The sequence below is a fragment of the Cyphomyrmex costatus genome, unplaced genomic scaffold (genome assembly GCF_001594065.2).
Source record: "Cyphomyrmex costatus isolate MS0001 unplaced genomic scaffold, Ccosl1.0 scaffold502, whole genome shotgun sequence".
In the NCBI taxonomy this organism is placed as follows: Eukaryota; Metazoa; Arthropoda; class Insecta; order Hymenoptera; family Formicidae; genus Cyphomyrmex; species Cyphomyrmex costatus.
In genome coordinates this window covers 10,894-26,331 of record NW_017279285.1, presented here as the reverse complement: position 1 = coordinate 26,331, position 15,438 = coordinate 10,894, and the positions used below count along the sequence as shown (strand labels likewise).

The 15,438-nt window shown below is 36.0% G+C and overlaps 2 protein-coding genes across 5 annotated transcripts in view; one reads left to right on the top strand and one right to left on the bottom strand.

The window, feature by feature from the left end:
* gw (trinucleotide repeat containing adaptor protein gawky) overlaps positions 1–12,092 on the bottom strand; it is a 38,172-nt gene extending 26,080 nt beyond the window's left edge. For all 4 annotated transcript variants that reach the window (XM_018545822.1, XM_018545824.1, XM_018545826.1 and 1 more), the window contains exon 1: positions 11,884–12,092. The gene's annotated coding sequence lies outside the window, so the exon portion shown is untranslated. The remainder of the gene's footprint in view (positions 1–11,883) is intronic.
* A 1,763-nt stretch (positions 12,093–13,855) lies between these two features.
* The window catches only part of Stoml2 (stomatin like 2), a 3,052-nt gene continuing 1,469 nt past the window's right edge, over positions 13,856–15,438 (top strand). The window contains exons 1-4 of the mRNA XM_018545803.1: positions 13,856–14,035; positions 14,113–14,226; positions 14,414–14,561; positions 14,665–14,913. Of these exons, the coding sequence (XP_018401305.1) occupies positions 13,973–14,035; positions 14,113–14,226; positions 14,414–14,561; positions 14,665–14,913 (574 nt within the window). The 5' untranslated portion in view covers positions 13,856–13,972. The remainder of the gene's footprint in view (positions 14,036–14,112; positions 14,227–14,413; positions 14,562–14,664; positions 14,914–15,438) is intronic.

Sequence of the window (15,438 nt, the reverse complement as noted above, 5' to 3'; positions counted from 1 at the left end):
ACTTTTAATTAAAAATAATTAATTTTAATCAAGAAAAATAATTAATAAATTTTAATCGAGAACAAAACTGAGATTACTATTTTTAATGGATATGCCATATTTGAATTACGCTATGATTATCATTGTTGCATCAGTTTAACTATTCACGATCACAAATTACGCAAATCATAAAAACATACAGCAGCAGAGATATGTATTAAGATATGTATCGACGATGTCACATAATCACCAAGAGATATCTATATATAATTATATACACATGTAACTACTTCGTGATCTCATCTACCATTAACGTGTTATAATCGACAAAACAGAAACGGAAAACAAAAAATTCGCAATAATAATTAAGTTACGAGATAATAATCAAGAAAATTATAGACCATAATTAAGTTTAGGAACTCTAATATATAACCTTACACGCCCAAAAAAACATTATATTGTTAAGAAAAATGACAACTCCAATACACTTTTCCTTTAAAGTTTAATCTTAAAATGTACTTATTATAAATGTTTAAAAACTCATGTTTATTCAAAGCAAAAATTTATTTTCTTTTAAAATGTATTATAAAATTAAACAAAGAAGTAGTCGAATTTGTTTATTATATAAAGTCGTTTCTTTGATTAATTAATTTAATAATCTTGATTGAAGTATTAAACTTACTAGGATTTGGAATATATTTTGAATAAATTTAATACTTGTGATGAGCTATAAATTTGTATAAATACTTGAGACTATTATTACAATATAAAATTGAGATACAATATAAGGATCCACAGATAAACTCACAAGTAAAATGATACAATAAGGAAATGCCACAATATGAGTTAACTAGTTCTTCGTGTGTAGTAATACATGTATTAAAAAATTATAGATACAGACATTTCATCCCTAATACTATTGAGTGCTCTTCAGTGTGAAAAATATAATTGGTAGAACTTCGTAATATTATAAAGATAATGTATAGGTATAGTCGCCAAGTCGTCAAATCATCGTTAAACAGTTATCAAAATTAAATTCTTCTATGTCGTTTGTTACATTTTATCGAATACATAAACTGTACATGTTAGAATTTTCCAATTGATATCAGATTAATGATGGTCTGTTAGATGTGAATAGCGAGTCTAATTATTATTACGTATTATTTGCGTACAGTATGTATGTTTCTGTGTGTAAATTAATTCTGTGATATACAAGCTAAACGGAAATATTCAGGGATATAAAAATGTTGTAATCGCGTTTGTCGTCGCGTCTATCCAGAGACGGGTTTCATTTGCGAAACAAAGTTTTCGAGCCAACTTCCGCAGGCACCGTGGACGATCAATAAGAGACGTTCGGTGTCGACGAGAACTTCAACCGTGCATGTACTCTGCAACCGATAACAAAAGCTAAAACTAACGCTCACGATACTTTTTTCCCGGCAAACGATAGAGAACTGCAATTCAGAATTTCTGGTTAAAAAATAATGCATCAATGCATCTCAATTGCATTATTATTACAAAAAATTATTCTATGATAAAAATTATTACAGAACTAAAAATTCCAAATATATATTGTTTAGATATGCACTTGTCTTAGTGCCTCCTGCGTCAAACGAGCAATAATGCCACTGTTACAGAAAGCAAAGAGCACAATCCCATTCCTTAAATAATCTTTTATTTTTAATTTCCATGTATGTCAAAATGTAATTAATCCATCCATTTCTGTAAATAGTAAGTCTCAAATATAATATATATATAATGGATAATATATTAAATTTAAGTCAAATTTAATATTTTTTTAAATTGAATTGTTTAACTCTATATTGTTTTAATTAAATTAACGATAAATTGAATAAGAACAATTATATCCTTTAGAAATAATTTAAAAAATCTCAAATTGATATATAATTTATAATAATTTGATAATTTAACAGTAGATATATGCCAGGATACGTACTCAAGTTCTCGCGTTAGGATATTTACGATCCTAGGTATATTAATTTAACAGAAATTCTATTTAAAACACAGGCGCGATATTCAATACAGTACGCGAGAGATAAGAATAAAATGGGAAATAAAAAAACACACACGATCTGCTATCGATGAAAAACGCGTGACATAATAATGACAAATAATTAGCGACTGAATCGATTAATATCTTCCGCTTCACTAAGTATTATCGAATGAGAAAATAGCCGGCGTGTCCTGATATTGTCTATCTAACGTAAATGCGTATTATCGAGATAAATAGAGGCGTAAGAAAATCGATTTTCATTGCAACGGGCCGTGTGCATCCTGCACTGATACCATCGCTAATAGATTACTCTCGGCGCAATCGTATATATATATCCTGATGTATAGAGACGGTAAACATAATAAACGATGTTTTAACGGGTGTCTCCGCTTGTTACGTAACGGGTTTATTTTTATTTCCGAGCGTTCCGAAATGACACGCCAGAATCAATCCGTCGACTATGCACATAAATGAATGTACATATATATATACATATATACATGTATATATATATATGGGTGATTCTTTCGAAAATCGACATGACATTTTGCCCTATAGTCTCCGATATTATTTATGTATATACCGTGAAAATTATTTAGGGAAATACAACGACCCGTATTTTTTTATTTTTCCTTAAAGCGAACCGTCTAGCCGTACTAATTGCAATTTTTCGATATTTTAAAAACATCAATTTCATTGGATTTTTTTACCTCGTAGTAAATATTTTAAAAAACATGAAAGTAATAGAAGCCTTTTATGTAAAATAATTCTCAACTTTTTAATAAAAAATAGTCTTGATTGATTTAAATTTTGAAAAAGCACTGAAAATCATGAATTTTCTAAAGAAACGTGTTTTTCTTCACGAGTCTCTCTAACATTAAAATAAATATTTTTTTTAGAAAGCTGAAAGTTTTTTACATAAAAAGAACTACTTTATTGTCAATTCCAGTTGGAATTTTTCCAACTGGATCTTGTTCTGGATGAACAGACCTACAATTTGAAGTGCGTAATAATTAATTTGAACGCGTGGAAATCGACCTTGAACTTGAAGTAATTTTTTCATGTTAATCGGACTGTATTTCTTAAGGCATTATCGTAGAGCTAAATAAATTATTGCATCGCGTTCAGCGACCAACAAAACATACAGTTTAAAATTAGGATTAAGCCATTTTCGTACCAGGTTGAACATATATTAAAGAAAATCAAAAATTTGATTTAAAAATCCCCGCGAAAAAAAATATATATAGATTTAATATAATTAAATATAAATTTTATTAAAATTTAATATAATATACTTAATAACGATTCCAATAAATGTGCTTTTATTAAAACCTTATATAGATTTAATTTGGATATACCCTATGGACCATATAATGATCCATATTAAGTTATTAATTCAACTTATTAAAACATATTAATACAACTTATTTAAAACTTATTAAGATTTAATTAAATTATATAAATTGGACTTTAATAAAATTTAATAAGGACTTATTAAACTTAAATAAGTTGATAATATAAACTATATTAAAAATATAATATGCATTTATTTATAAGGTTATATAAAGACTTTATAAATTCTTTTTAGATGAATTTTGATGAAATCTTTATAAAGAACTTATAAGACTTTTATTTCGAATATATTAACTTTTTTTTCGCGGGTCTAGCGATCTCTAAATCTTAACATATATTTTGACAAAAAAAAAGGGGGGATTTTTCGGCATAAAATGGAAGTTTTCGAGCTGAAACACTGATTAAAAAAAAAATTTTTTTCCTCGACAGTCTAATATACATACAAATATACATGTAATATAATACGTATATATGAAAACGCGCATTAAGACGCATTAACAAGTGCTTGCTAATACGACGGTATTGGAAAAGTGGAGTAACGCTGACAGTTAAAAAGCAACATTGGTGCGAGTATCCAATAATCTTAATTATCATCCAATAAGCACGAACGAAATTAGATATCGCACGATGAGAAAGAATATTCCTCATCGAGGAATGAGGAAAGGAATGTTCAATACAAGGCCGTACGTTCGGAGCTGCACGTCGAAGTTACGTGAAAATTGCACGGGAAATCGGTTTGCATTCCGCTTCATCATCACCGAAAAGGGAGCGTATATATTCCCAGGCAATTTTGTACTACATTGCGCTCGATGTTGAAACGCGTTGGTTCTCTTAAAGTTTCGTATCTCTAAAGCTCATTCTACAATTGCGTAATAGTTGTAAATAGTTGTAAGAATTGACCAATCATGGTCGAATATTCTTTTCATATTTCGGCTGTACAACTACAACCTCTTACAACTACGCTGACAGAATAGGCTTAATACTGATATCTGTACTTCCATAATTCTCAGAATTTATCTGAATGAAAATTAAGAATTTTTTATTGAAGTATCAGAGATGTGTGAAGATAACAGCTTGAGCTTGTCATCGGTTTTCACAACGCAATAACATGTTGATAGCAAAAAAAAAAGATAGTGGTAACTATAAAAATAATACCCGCACAAATTTTATACGTAGAATTAATGTACATAGTTGAATAAACTTGTAATTATTGTGCAACTGTAAAATAATTTATTCAACTATATATATACATATTAAATTTACGTATAAAATTTGTATACAATATATAACCTTTGTATTACATATAATTGCCACAACATTTTTCTCTAAAAGTGCATTAAAAAATCGAAGCAAAAGTACCAAAATTTTATCGCTATCAAAAAAATGTTTGCATTCGAACGTGAATACACTTTGCGACATCGAAATTTTTTAAGGCCTATCTACATCTATCGTAACGTCTATCGTAAATGCCTTTCGATCCTTGCGACAGCCAATCAGAAGCGTTATAATACACACTGACGTTTCTAATTGGCTATCGCAAGAATCGTGAAGAAGTTACGATAAACATTACGATAAATACCTGGGTCTATAGTAATCAAGAAAATAGCCATCTAATTAATAGACACGAATCAATATACCTAACTGATATATGACACAAAAAAAAATGTCGACGTCGCGTCGTCTCTATTCGAGACTAAACGCTTCTTCTTCGGCAATGTTTTTCAGGACACTTAATGGCACCGCCGCGCAACGGACGAAATATCGATACCTGCCGAAGCATCCCTGGATGCGCGCGACACGCACGATGCATCGTCAGCATCCCTAGATACTCGTCCACATTCACGCTGCACATGCACAAACGCGTGCGCGCGTGTGCCATGCCGCACCGGTTTACGTTCGCTCCGCTATATGCACGCAGCTTGGCAACAAGCGGACGCCGGACGGCTGGTTGCGGGGCAAGGTCGGCTTTTTCTCTTTCTCTCTCTCTCGCTCTCTCTCCTCCAACTCTATTTTATCCCAGGTATATATGTATATTTATTACGAAACTGCTCTGTATAGTATACCTCGCTATGGTGCGCGCGGACGCACTTAAAACCCGCTCGCGCAGAAAATCACGACTCCAACATGTTCGCGGGAACTCGTTGTCGCCGCAGAAATCGTGTATCTCACCAAAAAAAAAAAATGCCCATGGAGCAAATATTCACCTTGTATTAGACGTTAGAGCTGGGAAAACTATGATGAAATCGGAGCATCGCGATATTTATGGCCAGTATTTACAGTCGATTTTTATATTTAAGACCGTATAGTCTTATAAGATGTCATGAACCAATCAGGGAGCCTCGTTAGCATCTTAAAATATTACTTTAGGACGATCTTAAAATAAGAACCGACCATGGGTATTTTTTTTTTTTCCATTTCATGGAGCAAGTGTCGTTTTATCTTTGTTACTCTCTGAATATTGAGAAAGATAGAATGATGCTCGTGTTAGCTTGTGTCATTAAATTGATTAAATGGAAAACGTCCTATGAATGTTAATCTATATATTTATATATTTTTTCTCTTTTCTTTTCGCGAAACGTTCGAAAGTTGCACGGTCATCCTCGCGATTTTTGAGCGTTCCGAAAGTCACTGTAGAAGGCGGTGTTGCAATCTTCATGTCTCACGATCGTGCGCGCGAGCTAATGATTCCTCGTACGAACCTGAAATTGCCTTGAAGTTGTATTATTCTCCAGCGGAAATTCGATTGTAAGATATCCGGATGTGTGCCGGAAGTCGTTAAAGAAAAAATGTGAATCGATTTTAATTTTTTATTTTGATTTTTTTCTTTGATATTAATAACAAACGTCTATTAATTGCAGAACTATTAGTCCTCCCGTTATTTATGCCTCCCTTGTAGGTAAATACGGTATAGTTCGCGTTAGATGTAAGTATAGCATATTGTAACAAAAACAAATATCAACTTGTTGCATAGTAGAATCAACAAAAAGCGTCAGCATAACGTCAGCTGTTATTATCTTACAAAAATAATAGAGATTTAAATATTAATAGCTACCGGTAAATAAAAAATTACAGAAGATAAGTATCTTGTTTAAAGCATTCTACTTGATTTTCGTTGTAATGTACTCGATTATTACAATTATAAATTTCATAAAAAAACGTAACAATACGTCAACGAATAATAAAGAAATTATAAAAAAAACTTTACTAATTTGTATTCACTTTATTATATTATACACGATAAGCCTATAATACTACTAATGTATTACTGTAATTCTGCAACGTCGGTGATGCGCAATCAGAAATTCACGCGATCGTATAGTGAACACACAATAAACGTTCCCATCCATGAGACAATGTTATTTTTAAAGACCTTTCAAGTATGCAGGCGGTATACATGTTTAACACCTCACTGCAGTTAAAGTCGAGAAACTTTCCCCGCATAAAATTATAAGGCTACCGTACGACAGATTTGAAACGCGCGTGAATGGCCCTCGCTGTAAAACAATTTTCGGAATTAGCGTGGGAAACGTACGCGTGATATTTTTCTTTTGCGCGTACAGACGGAGTTTGCGACAAGTTTTGCGATTCGCGAAAGCGATTTTAGTGAAAGCGCGAGTGTGTCTACTGTCGTTTCTCTGCTGCCCTATTCTTCCGCGTGCTTCAGAATCTCGCTCTCTGTCTATTTCCAACATAGTTCCGTATTGTTTGAAAAAAAAAAATCACCGCGGCCCTTCGCACGTCACCATTTACGAGGAAATTATTATTGTCATGCGACGCGCATCCTGTTTCGCAACGTTCAATTTTCTCCTCTCTATCGTTTTCTAATGCCTTGGTAAAGGCGATATAGGCGTCAGAAATTTGTCGGCACAGACTTGTATTTCTAAGCAAATAGTGAACGATATTAATGAAGTAAAATAGATGGAGAATATTTGTAAGTAATAGTCAATTAGAGTAAATAAAATAATAAGATAACATAATATCATTATATCACGCAAACACTTCAACGTAGTAAGATTTAAGCCGAGTGTTCTTTTTATCCAGAATTATGACGACGTTTTAGCACGCGATCGTAAATATGCCATTGCTTCTCGCGCGCACGTATACATGTATCGCTTGCATCTCAAAGCAGCGAAATCTAAAAAGAGCTATTTATAATTGCAGAGGCAATTATGCGGTGGTACATCGTATTTCGTTCCTGGTCGACTTTCGGTCCATATATTTCAACTACAATTAGTACGAAATATGAATAGCTGTCCGACTAACGCGTTCAGTCGTCGAGAGTGCTAATCACATTGATTAAAAATAAAATCGTAGTTAGCCGAATATATTAATAATAATTTAATTTCAAATAAAATATAAATAGAATTTACGGTCTATATTTTAATTTAGCATCACATCGAAATCAAACGGTACCTTCGAATCGATATCAACTAAAAATAACATTGATACCAATGTTACATATAATTTCGTACTTAATAATGTAATTCTTATATGTAACATACATCATGTGATACTGTTACATTGCATTTATATTTTTTATTAGTGAAATTCCAATAATGTCCTCTATTATTTTAGTTTGTATTAACTGGATTATTCCTCGATTTCTTTGCCATTACAATCTTGAGACAAAATAAAAATTATATAAAAGTGAGCAAATTTTTAGTAGATGCTGAATCAATGAAATTATAATAAGTATTCTAATAAATTCACTTTTGTAATTTTCATCTCATTTCAAAGCGATCGCTCTCCTGATGTAAAAGTCGTCGGCATAAAATCTTCATAAAGTAGATTTATATATCGACGTCCTTAATTAGAAATCGCTAATATAATCCAGAAACATCAAAAATTCAAAGCAGATGTATAACGTTCACGAGCGAGCATCCCATGAGAAGCTTCCATGGAGTAGTCAGTTTTTTCCTGTAAAATAATCGCGTCGCGATTATCGTGGTGGCGCGAGCTCTGCATGCCCGATAAGATAAATTTAACATTTCTCCTGAGAGCATTATACCTCTGAGCGAACCAAAACGACGATTCGCCCTTCATTGTGGTAGCGCTCGTACCGTCCGAGAGCCACCTAACCTCTCTCGAGCGCGCATGCGCACGCGCGTACGCCAGCGAGCCTGCTCTCTCGTGTTCATTCGCGACGAAAAGGAAGAAACCGAACTATTTTCGCAACGCGCTGCCGCCACGGCCCTGGGAGTCCGTAATCGAATGAGTAATTTTTTCCTCTTCCTCCCTCCCCCACTTTTCTCTCTCTCTCTCTCTCTCTCTCTCTCTCTCTCTCTCTCTCTCTCTCTCTTTCTTTTTAAGAAAAGCGTTTTCTTTTTGTTTATATTAACATTGTATTAGTTACGTTTTTACCATGATACAATTTTATACTTCCTAAATTCGCAGTATTATATATTTCTATAACTTGCTCGAGAAGATCTGTCCAGAGCGCGAAATAGAGGTTGATTTTTTTCTCTCTTTCTCTTTCCGATACACGCTTCTCGCCACACGCCCGCGTGTCTGTTTATCCATTCCGGCCCGGTCTATCTATGTATTTCGCGTGGCTCTCTACGTCGCGCGAGAGCGAGAGGAACGGCCAATTCCTCGACCAGTTAACATCGATTAGCTCCGTCAAGCGCCCTCCGACCGTGCCACGTAGTATTATACGTACATACACGCGAGGCGTAACACATGCGCGAGATACGCTCCGCGCTAGATCCATTAGGTATGCACTTCGTATATACACAATCGAACGTATATGAAATTTCTTTTACATTCGACTGTTACATAAAATCAACGAACGGAAAACATTAAAACATTGTTATTCTTGACCATTACTGAATTGTGTATAAGTTATTTTCATCTTGTAATATAATGGAGTATAAGATGGATACAATCCTTTCCATCTGGCTAAGGAGGTAGTTGAAGGTAACCAAGGATGGATAAAATATCTTTGCTCTTCCTGTAATTGTAGCGAGATGGAAATGATTCTGAAAAATATGCGACGACAACGTTCATATTGTATTATTATACATAAGTAAACAAGGTTTTCATATAATTTATAATATTGCGCCGAGGATGGCTCGAATTTGAGCCGAAACGTAATTTGTAAAATGACAAACTGAATGAAAGTTTTTAATAAAATTTGCAAAAAATAAATTTATGAAACTGTCGCGTACTAATCGTAACGCGCGACGAACAAGACGGCGCAGAAGAAAAACGCGAAATCGTCTGCGAACAAAACTGCGGCGTGCAACTGTTTGTCGCAATCACTGCAAATTACGTACGAATGAAAAATAAATAATAAATTCGTATCGGTCATTGCGTTTAGCGCGAAATCTAAGCTCGTCAATTTCGCGAAGCGTGAAGTAAAAGGGGAAGTATATAAAATCAACAGGAGGTGGGGGGAGAATTCGAATGAACTCCGATATGATCTCTCGTTGGCTCGAGTTCGAATTTCGACACTGCAGAAAAACGAGAGCGACTTTTATGCTCGTCGGTTATAAGAAAATTGGAGCAAATCAAGCCTAAGGCAGGCATACATACATACTTTCTCTCTTTATGTTTTTATTTTAATTACTTTTTGTTACTTCTTCACATTGTGAATTTGGTCCTTAATATTCTTTATACGTATTTTGGTCGGTAATCGTGTATAGTGTTTTAGCACTCGAAAGGATGCAATTCTAAAACACCCAATAAATAACGACCTCTGTCTCTCTCCTTCTCTCTAGTCAGCGTGTTGCTACGGAAAATTTACCGCGTCCGTTTCACCGGTTAGAACACGGACGTCGGGCCCTCTTTTATTCTCAGCAGGTCCGGACACACAGCTGCCTAAAGGACAAAAAGGAAAAGACCGAGTATCCGGACGTTTTCTCTCCCTCTCCCGGTGATGCTTGGCGCGATCAGAAGAACCGGGCGAACGCCGCTACGCCGCGCCGCGTCGGTTGGTCAACCTCCGCGCGTTCTCCCTCTATTACACGTGTTATTAAAGATTCGCTTAATCTCCACACCGCGAATCAGAATGAAAATCTCGGCTCCGCGACGTCCGACGACGCGAGAATACGCGCGCCCCTGGGACTTTCTCCGCGCTCTCGCACACCCACGGCGCGGCGACGGCGGCGGCGGCGGCCCTGCGAGGCTCACCAAGTGAAACAATCCCCGGCTCTCTGCGGAATAGATCCGAAATTTGTCCGCGTTCTGCTTGAGATCGCTAAATTTTCCATTCAAAACGAGATCCGTTTGCATTGCTTGTACTTTTTACCACTCAGCATCTTTGCTTTCTCTCTCTCTCTCTCTTCAACGTCCAAATGTATTTAGCTCTTTTTAAGAGAAAACATTTTGGAGAATTTCGAGCAACGCGAACAGAGCTGCAGGACTTGCATTCCAAAACGACTTCTCTTTAGAATGGGATCTCATTCTAGAAAGAGTGAAAATTTATAGCCAGTCTGAAGAACAGAAGCTTAATTTTTTGTCTTTAAGAATGAGATTTACAATTTTCTTAGGAAGGACGTTTTGAGATGTAGTCTCGGATGTAGCCTCGAAAAGAGAAAACCCGAAAATACCGAGGCCAGTATTCGCAGTGGATACTTATATTTAAGACTGTCTCAAGTGCAAACTTAAGGTGTCATAGGCCAATCAGAGAGAGCCGTATTAATATTTTAACACATCATTTATGACGGTATTTTAAAATAAGAACGGATTATAAATACCGGCCTGGAGTGTGTGCAAGCAACGTGAACAGACCTGTTATATATACATATTCTACAGATAGTCGGGAATAAAATAAACAAATATAGTATATATAAAATATTACGTCCTATACACACTTCCGATACATTATTCATCTTTCTTTTTTCCTCGTTGGACAGAAAAGCAAGGAAGACACGAGAAGTTCAATGAAGAGAGCAGACCTGCATATACACATGAACGACAAATTCAAAAAACAAACGATTGCACTCGAATAATAATTTAATCGGCAATCCGAAAGAAAAAAAAAAAAAAAAGCGATTACTAACGGATCCTACAAATGCTTTATTGTCCCCGATATTTCGCACTCTCGTTCCAATCGACGATTTCTCTGTTTCTTTTCTCTCTAGGTTTTCCTCATCTCCCGTCTGGAACGTCGGTGATTCGACTCCCGAGAGATTTGACGTTCGAGAGAATAGAAAGCTGACGCTCCGGAGCCGCGAAGCGGAGGCCGAGTGGCAAACGTCAGCCGTGCAATAAGAGTACAATATGGTAACCGGCGCATCGCGACAGCGGAAATGCGGCATGGCACAGCAGGGCCGCCTCTGCGTCTTACATAAGCTTCCGATCTCGTTCGAGCTGTCAGCTATTTCGTCTATCGAATCGGCGCATATATTTATCGCTTCCGCGCGACACGGCGTTACGTCTAGTCATCGACGGGCGTATGTACGCTCACGTATACGTGCACGTCGATATGTACGCGTTACAGCGCATATTTTGCTCCGCGAACGTCTTATAGATGGTACGTGCGCGAAATACGGACGATCGCGAAATGCGTAATATCGCGCGAAACGATCTCTCACCTGCGAGACGATACGTTGCGTGCCGGCGCTCGTGTCCACAACGTCAGTCTCGCTTGTCACACGGCAAAATCACACTTTTTTTTTTATTTTCACACACTCAAAAACCACATCTCGTTACGATCACAGTGTTCTTATTGAAAATGCGTTAAGAGAGAACGTGCGTTGCCGTTAAATAGGGCATCTGGCGTCGGGGTTGGTCGGGGTCGAGGATTTCTCGGACGGATTCCGAAAGATGGCGCTCGTTTCGATAAATCAGTAGAAACAAATATGTCCGTTCGCGTTGCTTGCACTCTTTGCACTCCTATTCGCTTTCTCTCTCTCTCTCTCTCTTCGATGCATAGATATATAGCTATCTCATTTTCAGTTAAAAAATTTGTGAGTTTTTAGCAACGCGATCGGACCTATTAAGCCCAAGACACAATGCGAGGGAATAGCGATAGCGATAAATTTCAACTTATCAGAAATCGAACACACCGGAATACACATTTTTGATAGGTTGAAACTTATCGCTATCGCTATTCCCACGCATTGTGTCTTGGGCTTTACAGTAAGGATAATTTTTATCAACTCCGATTAATTTTAGTCAATGATTGGTCCATTGGAATTGACCAATCATATTTATCAACGCAGATGCGATTGGCCAGATCCAATACATTATTAAATTCATGATTTTTTTATTATACAAATGCTGTATAAATGAATATGTATACTTTCAATGTTATATATGTTATATATTGCTGAAAAATTATAATTTTTATTCTTTTATTTATTGTATTCTTTTAGATTATCCAATAGCAGTAAGCGCTCACGGTCTCACGGACTAAGGCCGGTATTCATAGTCAGTTCTTATTTCAAGACTGTCTTAAGTATGTCTTAAAAAAAAGATGCTAAAGCGGTCCTCTGATTGGTTCGTAACTCCTCAAGACTGAACTTAAGACAATCTTGAATATAAGAACTGACTATGAATACCGACCTCTGATTGGTTCGTAACTCCTCAAGACTGAACTTAAGACGGTCTTGAATATAAGAACTGACTATGAATACCGGCCAGAGAGCCGCTTTAGCATCTTAAAACATTACTTAAGACAGTCTTTAAATAAGAACCGACTATGAATACCGACCTAAGTTTCCACTGACGGTTAGAATTGGGTCAGAGTTCAAGAATTGACCAACCACAGTCGAGCATTTCTATCTTACAGTCGAATGAGAGAGGAATGCTCGACTGTGGTCGGTTCTTGAACTCTGACCCAATGGGTGCATCCAGAAGCACGACCGCTCATTGAGCGCTCAGTGAGCTCTTGTATACCTGTTTGGTTTATATTTTTAGACCTAATGGAATATGCCAATCAGATAAAAAAGCTCATTGAGCGCTTAGTAAGCGGTCATGCTTCTGGATGCACCTAATCTAACCCTCGATGGAAACTTAAGTCACGGATCCGCACCATACAGTTGAATCTGTTAAACGTGACTAATTTCTTACATCATACTCCAGTTGCGGGATTCTCTTAATGGCTCCAGCACACTGGACGCGGAAACGCTTGCCGCGCGGCAAAATGTGACGCGGTAGCCAATAGCTTACAGCTCCTAACATGTTCATTGGCTACCGTGTCACATTTTGCCGAGCGGCAAGCGTTTCCGTGACCCGTGTGAAGCTGGCCCCCCAATATTAAAAAATCGATTTTTTTTCTTCATGCATTCGTTTGCTCGTCGTTTGCTCACGAATGCTTATTGTTAGTTGGAATTTTCGTTTGCTCACCCTTAGTTCAAAAGATATACGAAAATTATGTTTTGGGGGGCCAACTTCACACTAGCCCCCTAATATTAAAAAATCGATTTTTTTCTTCATGCATTCGTTTGCTCGTCCTTTGCTCACGAATGCTCAGTTTGCAAAGTTAGGGGAAAAGTTACATGATTGACAAGATATCTGGAGTTTTCCTTCTTCTATTTTGTCATACTCTATGTTGGGCGATGCCGGGTTATTTTCCTAGTATTGCGTTATTCTTGTCATATAACCTACGAAAAACGTTTTAAATCTGTCAATTTATACTATATTCTTCGTATATATTCTTAGAATTAGTATAATAAAAAGATGTATAAACGTACGGTGTCTGGTAGTGCCATGATATTGGCGAAGAACTTGGGATTTGTTAAGGTGAAATATATCTCACAGCCTTGACTCCGAGAGAATTTTAAATTCTTATAAGTTTCACGAAATATTTCACGTTGCAGGAGCACGTGTTTGCGAGTGTAGGAAATAAAATGTTCAGCTCAGTGACACAAAATTCACGATATAAACCGTTAAATCCGATAAATACCGTCATAATGTTTGTTCCTCAACAACAGGTTTGTCATTGTTTAACAGACAGCATATTTGTAACATATATTCAATTACCGTACATTTTATTTATACATGCTTCTGATCAATCAAATTACCTTTTGTTCGATTTACAATTTGTTAAATTATTTGAAGTAAAACTACGTGTAAAATTAGTTTGACAATCACTAGTCTAAAGGAAAGCGTTTTACTTAGGCATGGATCGTAGAACGAATGGGGAAGTTTCATAAAATTTTAGATCCAGGTTTGAACATTTTGCTTCCTGTCATTGACAGAGTTAAGTACGTGCAAGTTTTGAAGGAATTAGCGATAGATGTACCACAACAAAGTGCAGTTACATCAGGTAGGTATGCTGTCTGATACAACTTTAAGAATATTATACACATACATTCATAATATTTATATAACACAGTATTCGTAATAAAATATTTTGTGATTGATTTCAGATAATGTGACTTTAAGTATCGATGCGGTTTTGTATTTAAGGGTAACTGACCCTTATCTAGCATCCTATGGCGTTGAGGATGCTGAGTTTGCTGTAATTCAGGTAGCCCAAACTACCATGAGATCTGAGTTAGGAAAAATATCTTTAGATAAAGTATTCAGGGAAAGAGAAGGACTAAATGTTTCCATTGTTGAAAGTATCAACAAGGCGAGCAGTGCATGGGGAATAACATGTCTGAGATACGAGATACGTAAGTTATAAAATCAACAGAAAGTGTAAAGCCATTCGAGTCTTGAAAACTGGATGTTAATGTTTATTTTATTATATGAATTTTATATACTGTGTATGTAGTCCCCCCCCCCGCGACGCTGATAGATTTTCAGCCTTGACGCATATTCACTATCACAGTAATATCACTTAGTTAAATTGAGAATCAATTTAACCAATTTTTGATGCCTATAGCATCATATTAGATCTTAATAATATGTTGAAAGACATATATTAAAATTTAATATTAAATTAATAATTTAAACTCAGAGAAGCTGAGATTGTGAAGAATATCACGAGTTGGCGTTTCGTCCCGGCTTCCACTACTGGACTCATCAGTAAGGTAATGTAGTGGGAGCCTACCTTAGACGCCTGGAAAGATGTTAGAAAGAAGTTCTATATAAACAATTACACATGTAATCAAGCACTTGCGAGAAATGGCATGAGTAACTATAGACCTCTGTTGGCTAGTCGACGAAGTGATATTCTTCACATTGTTCTTAATATT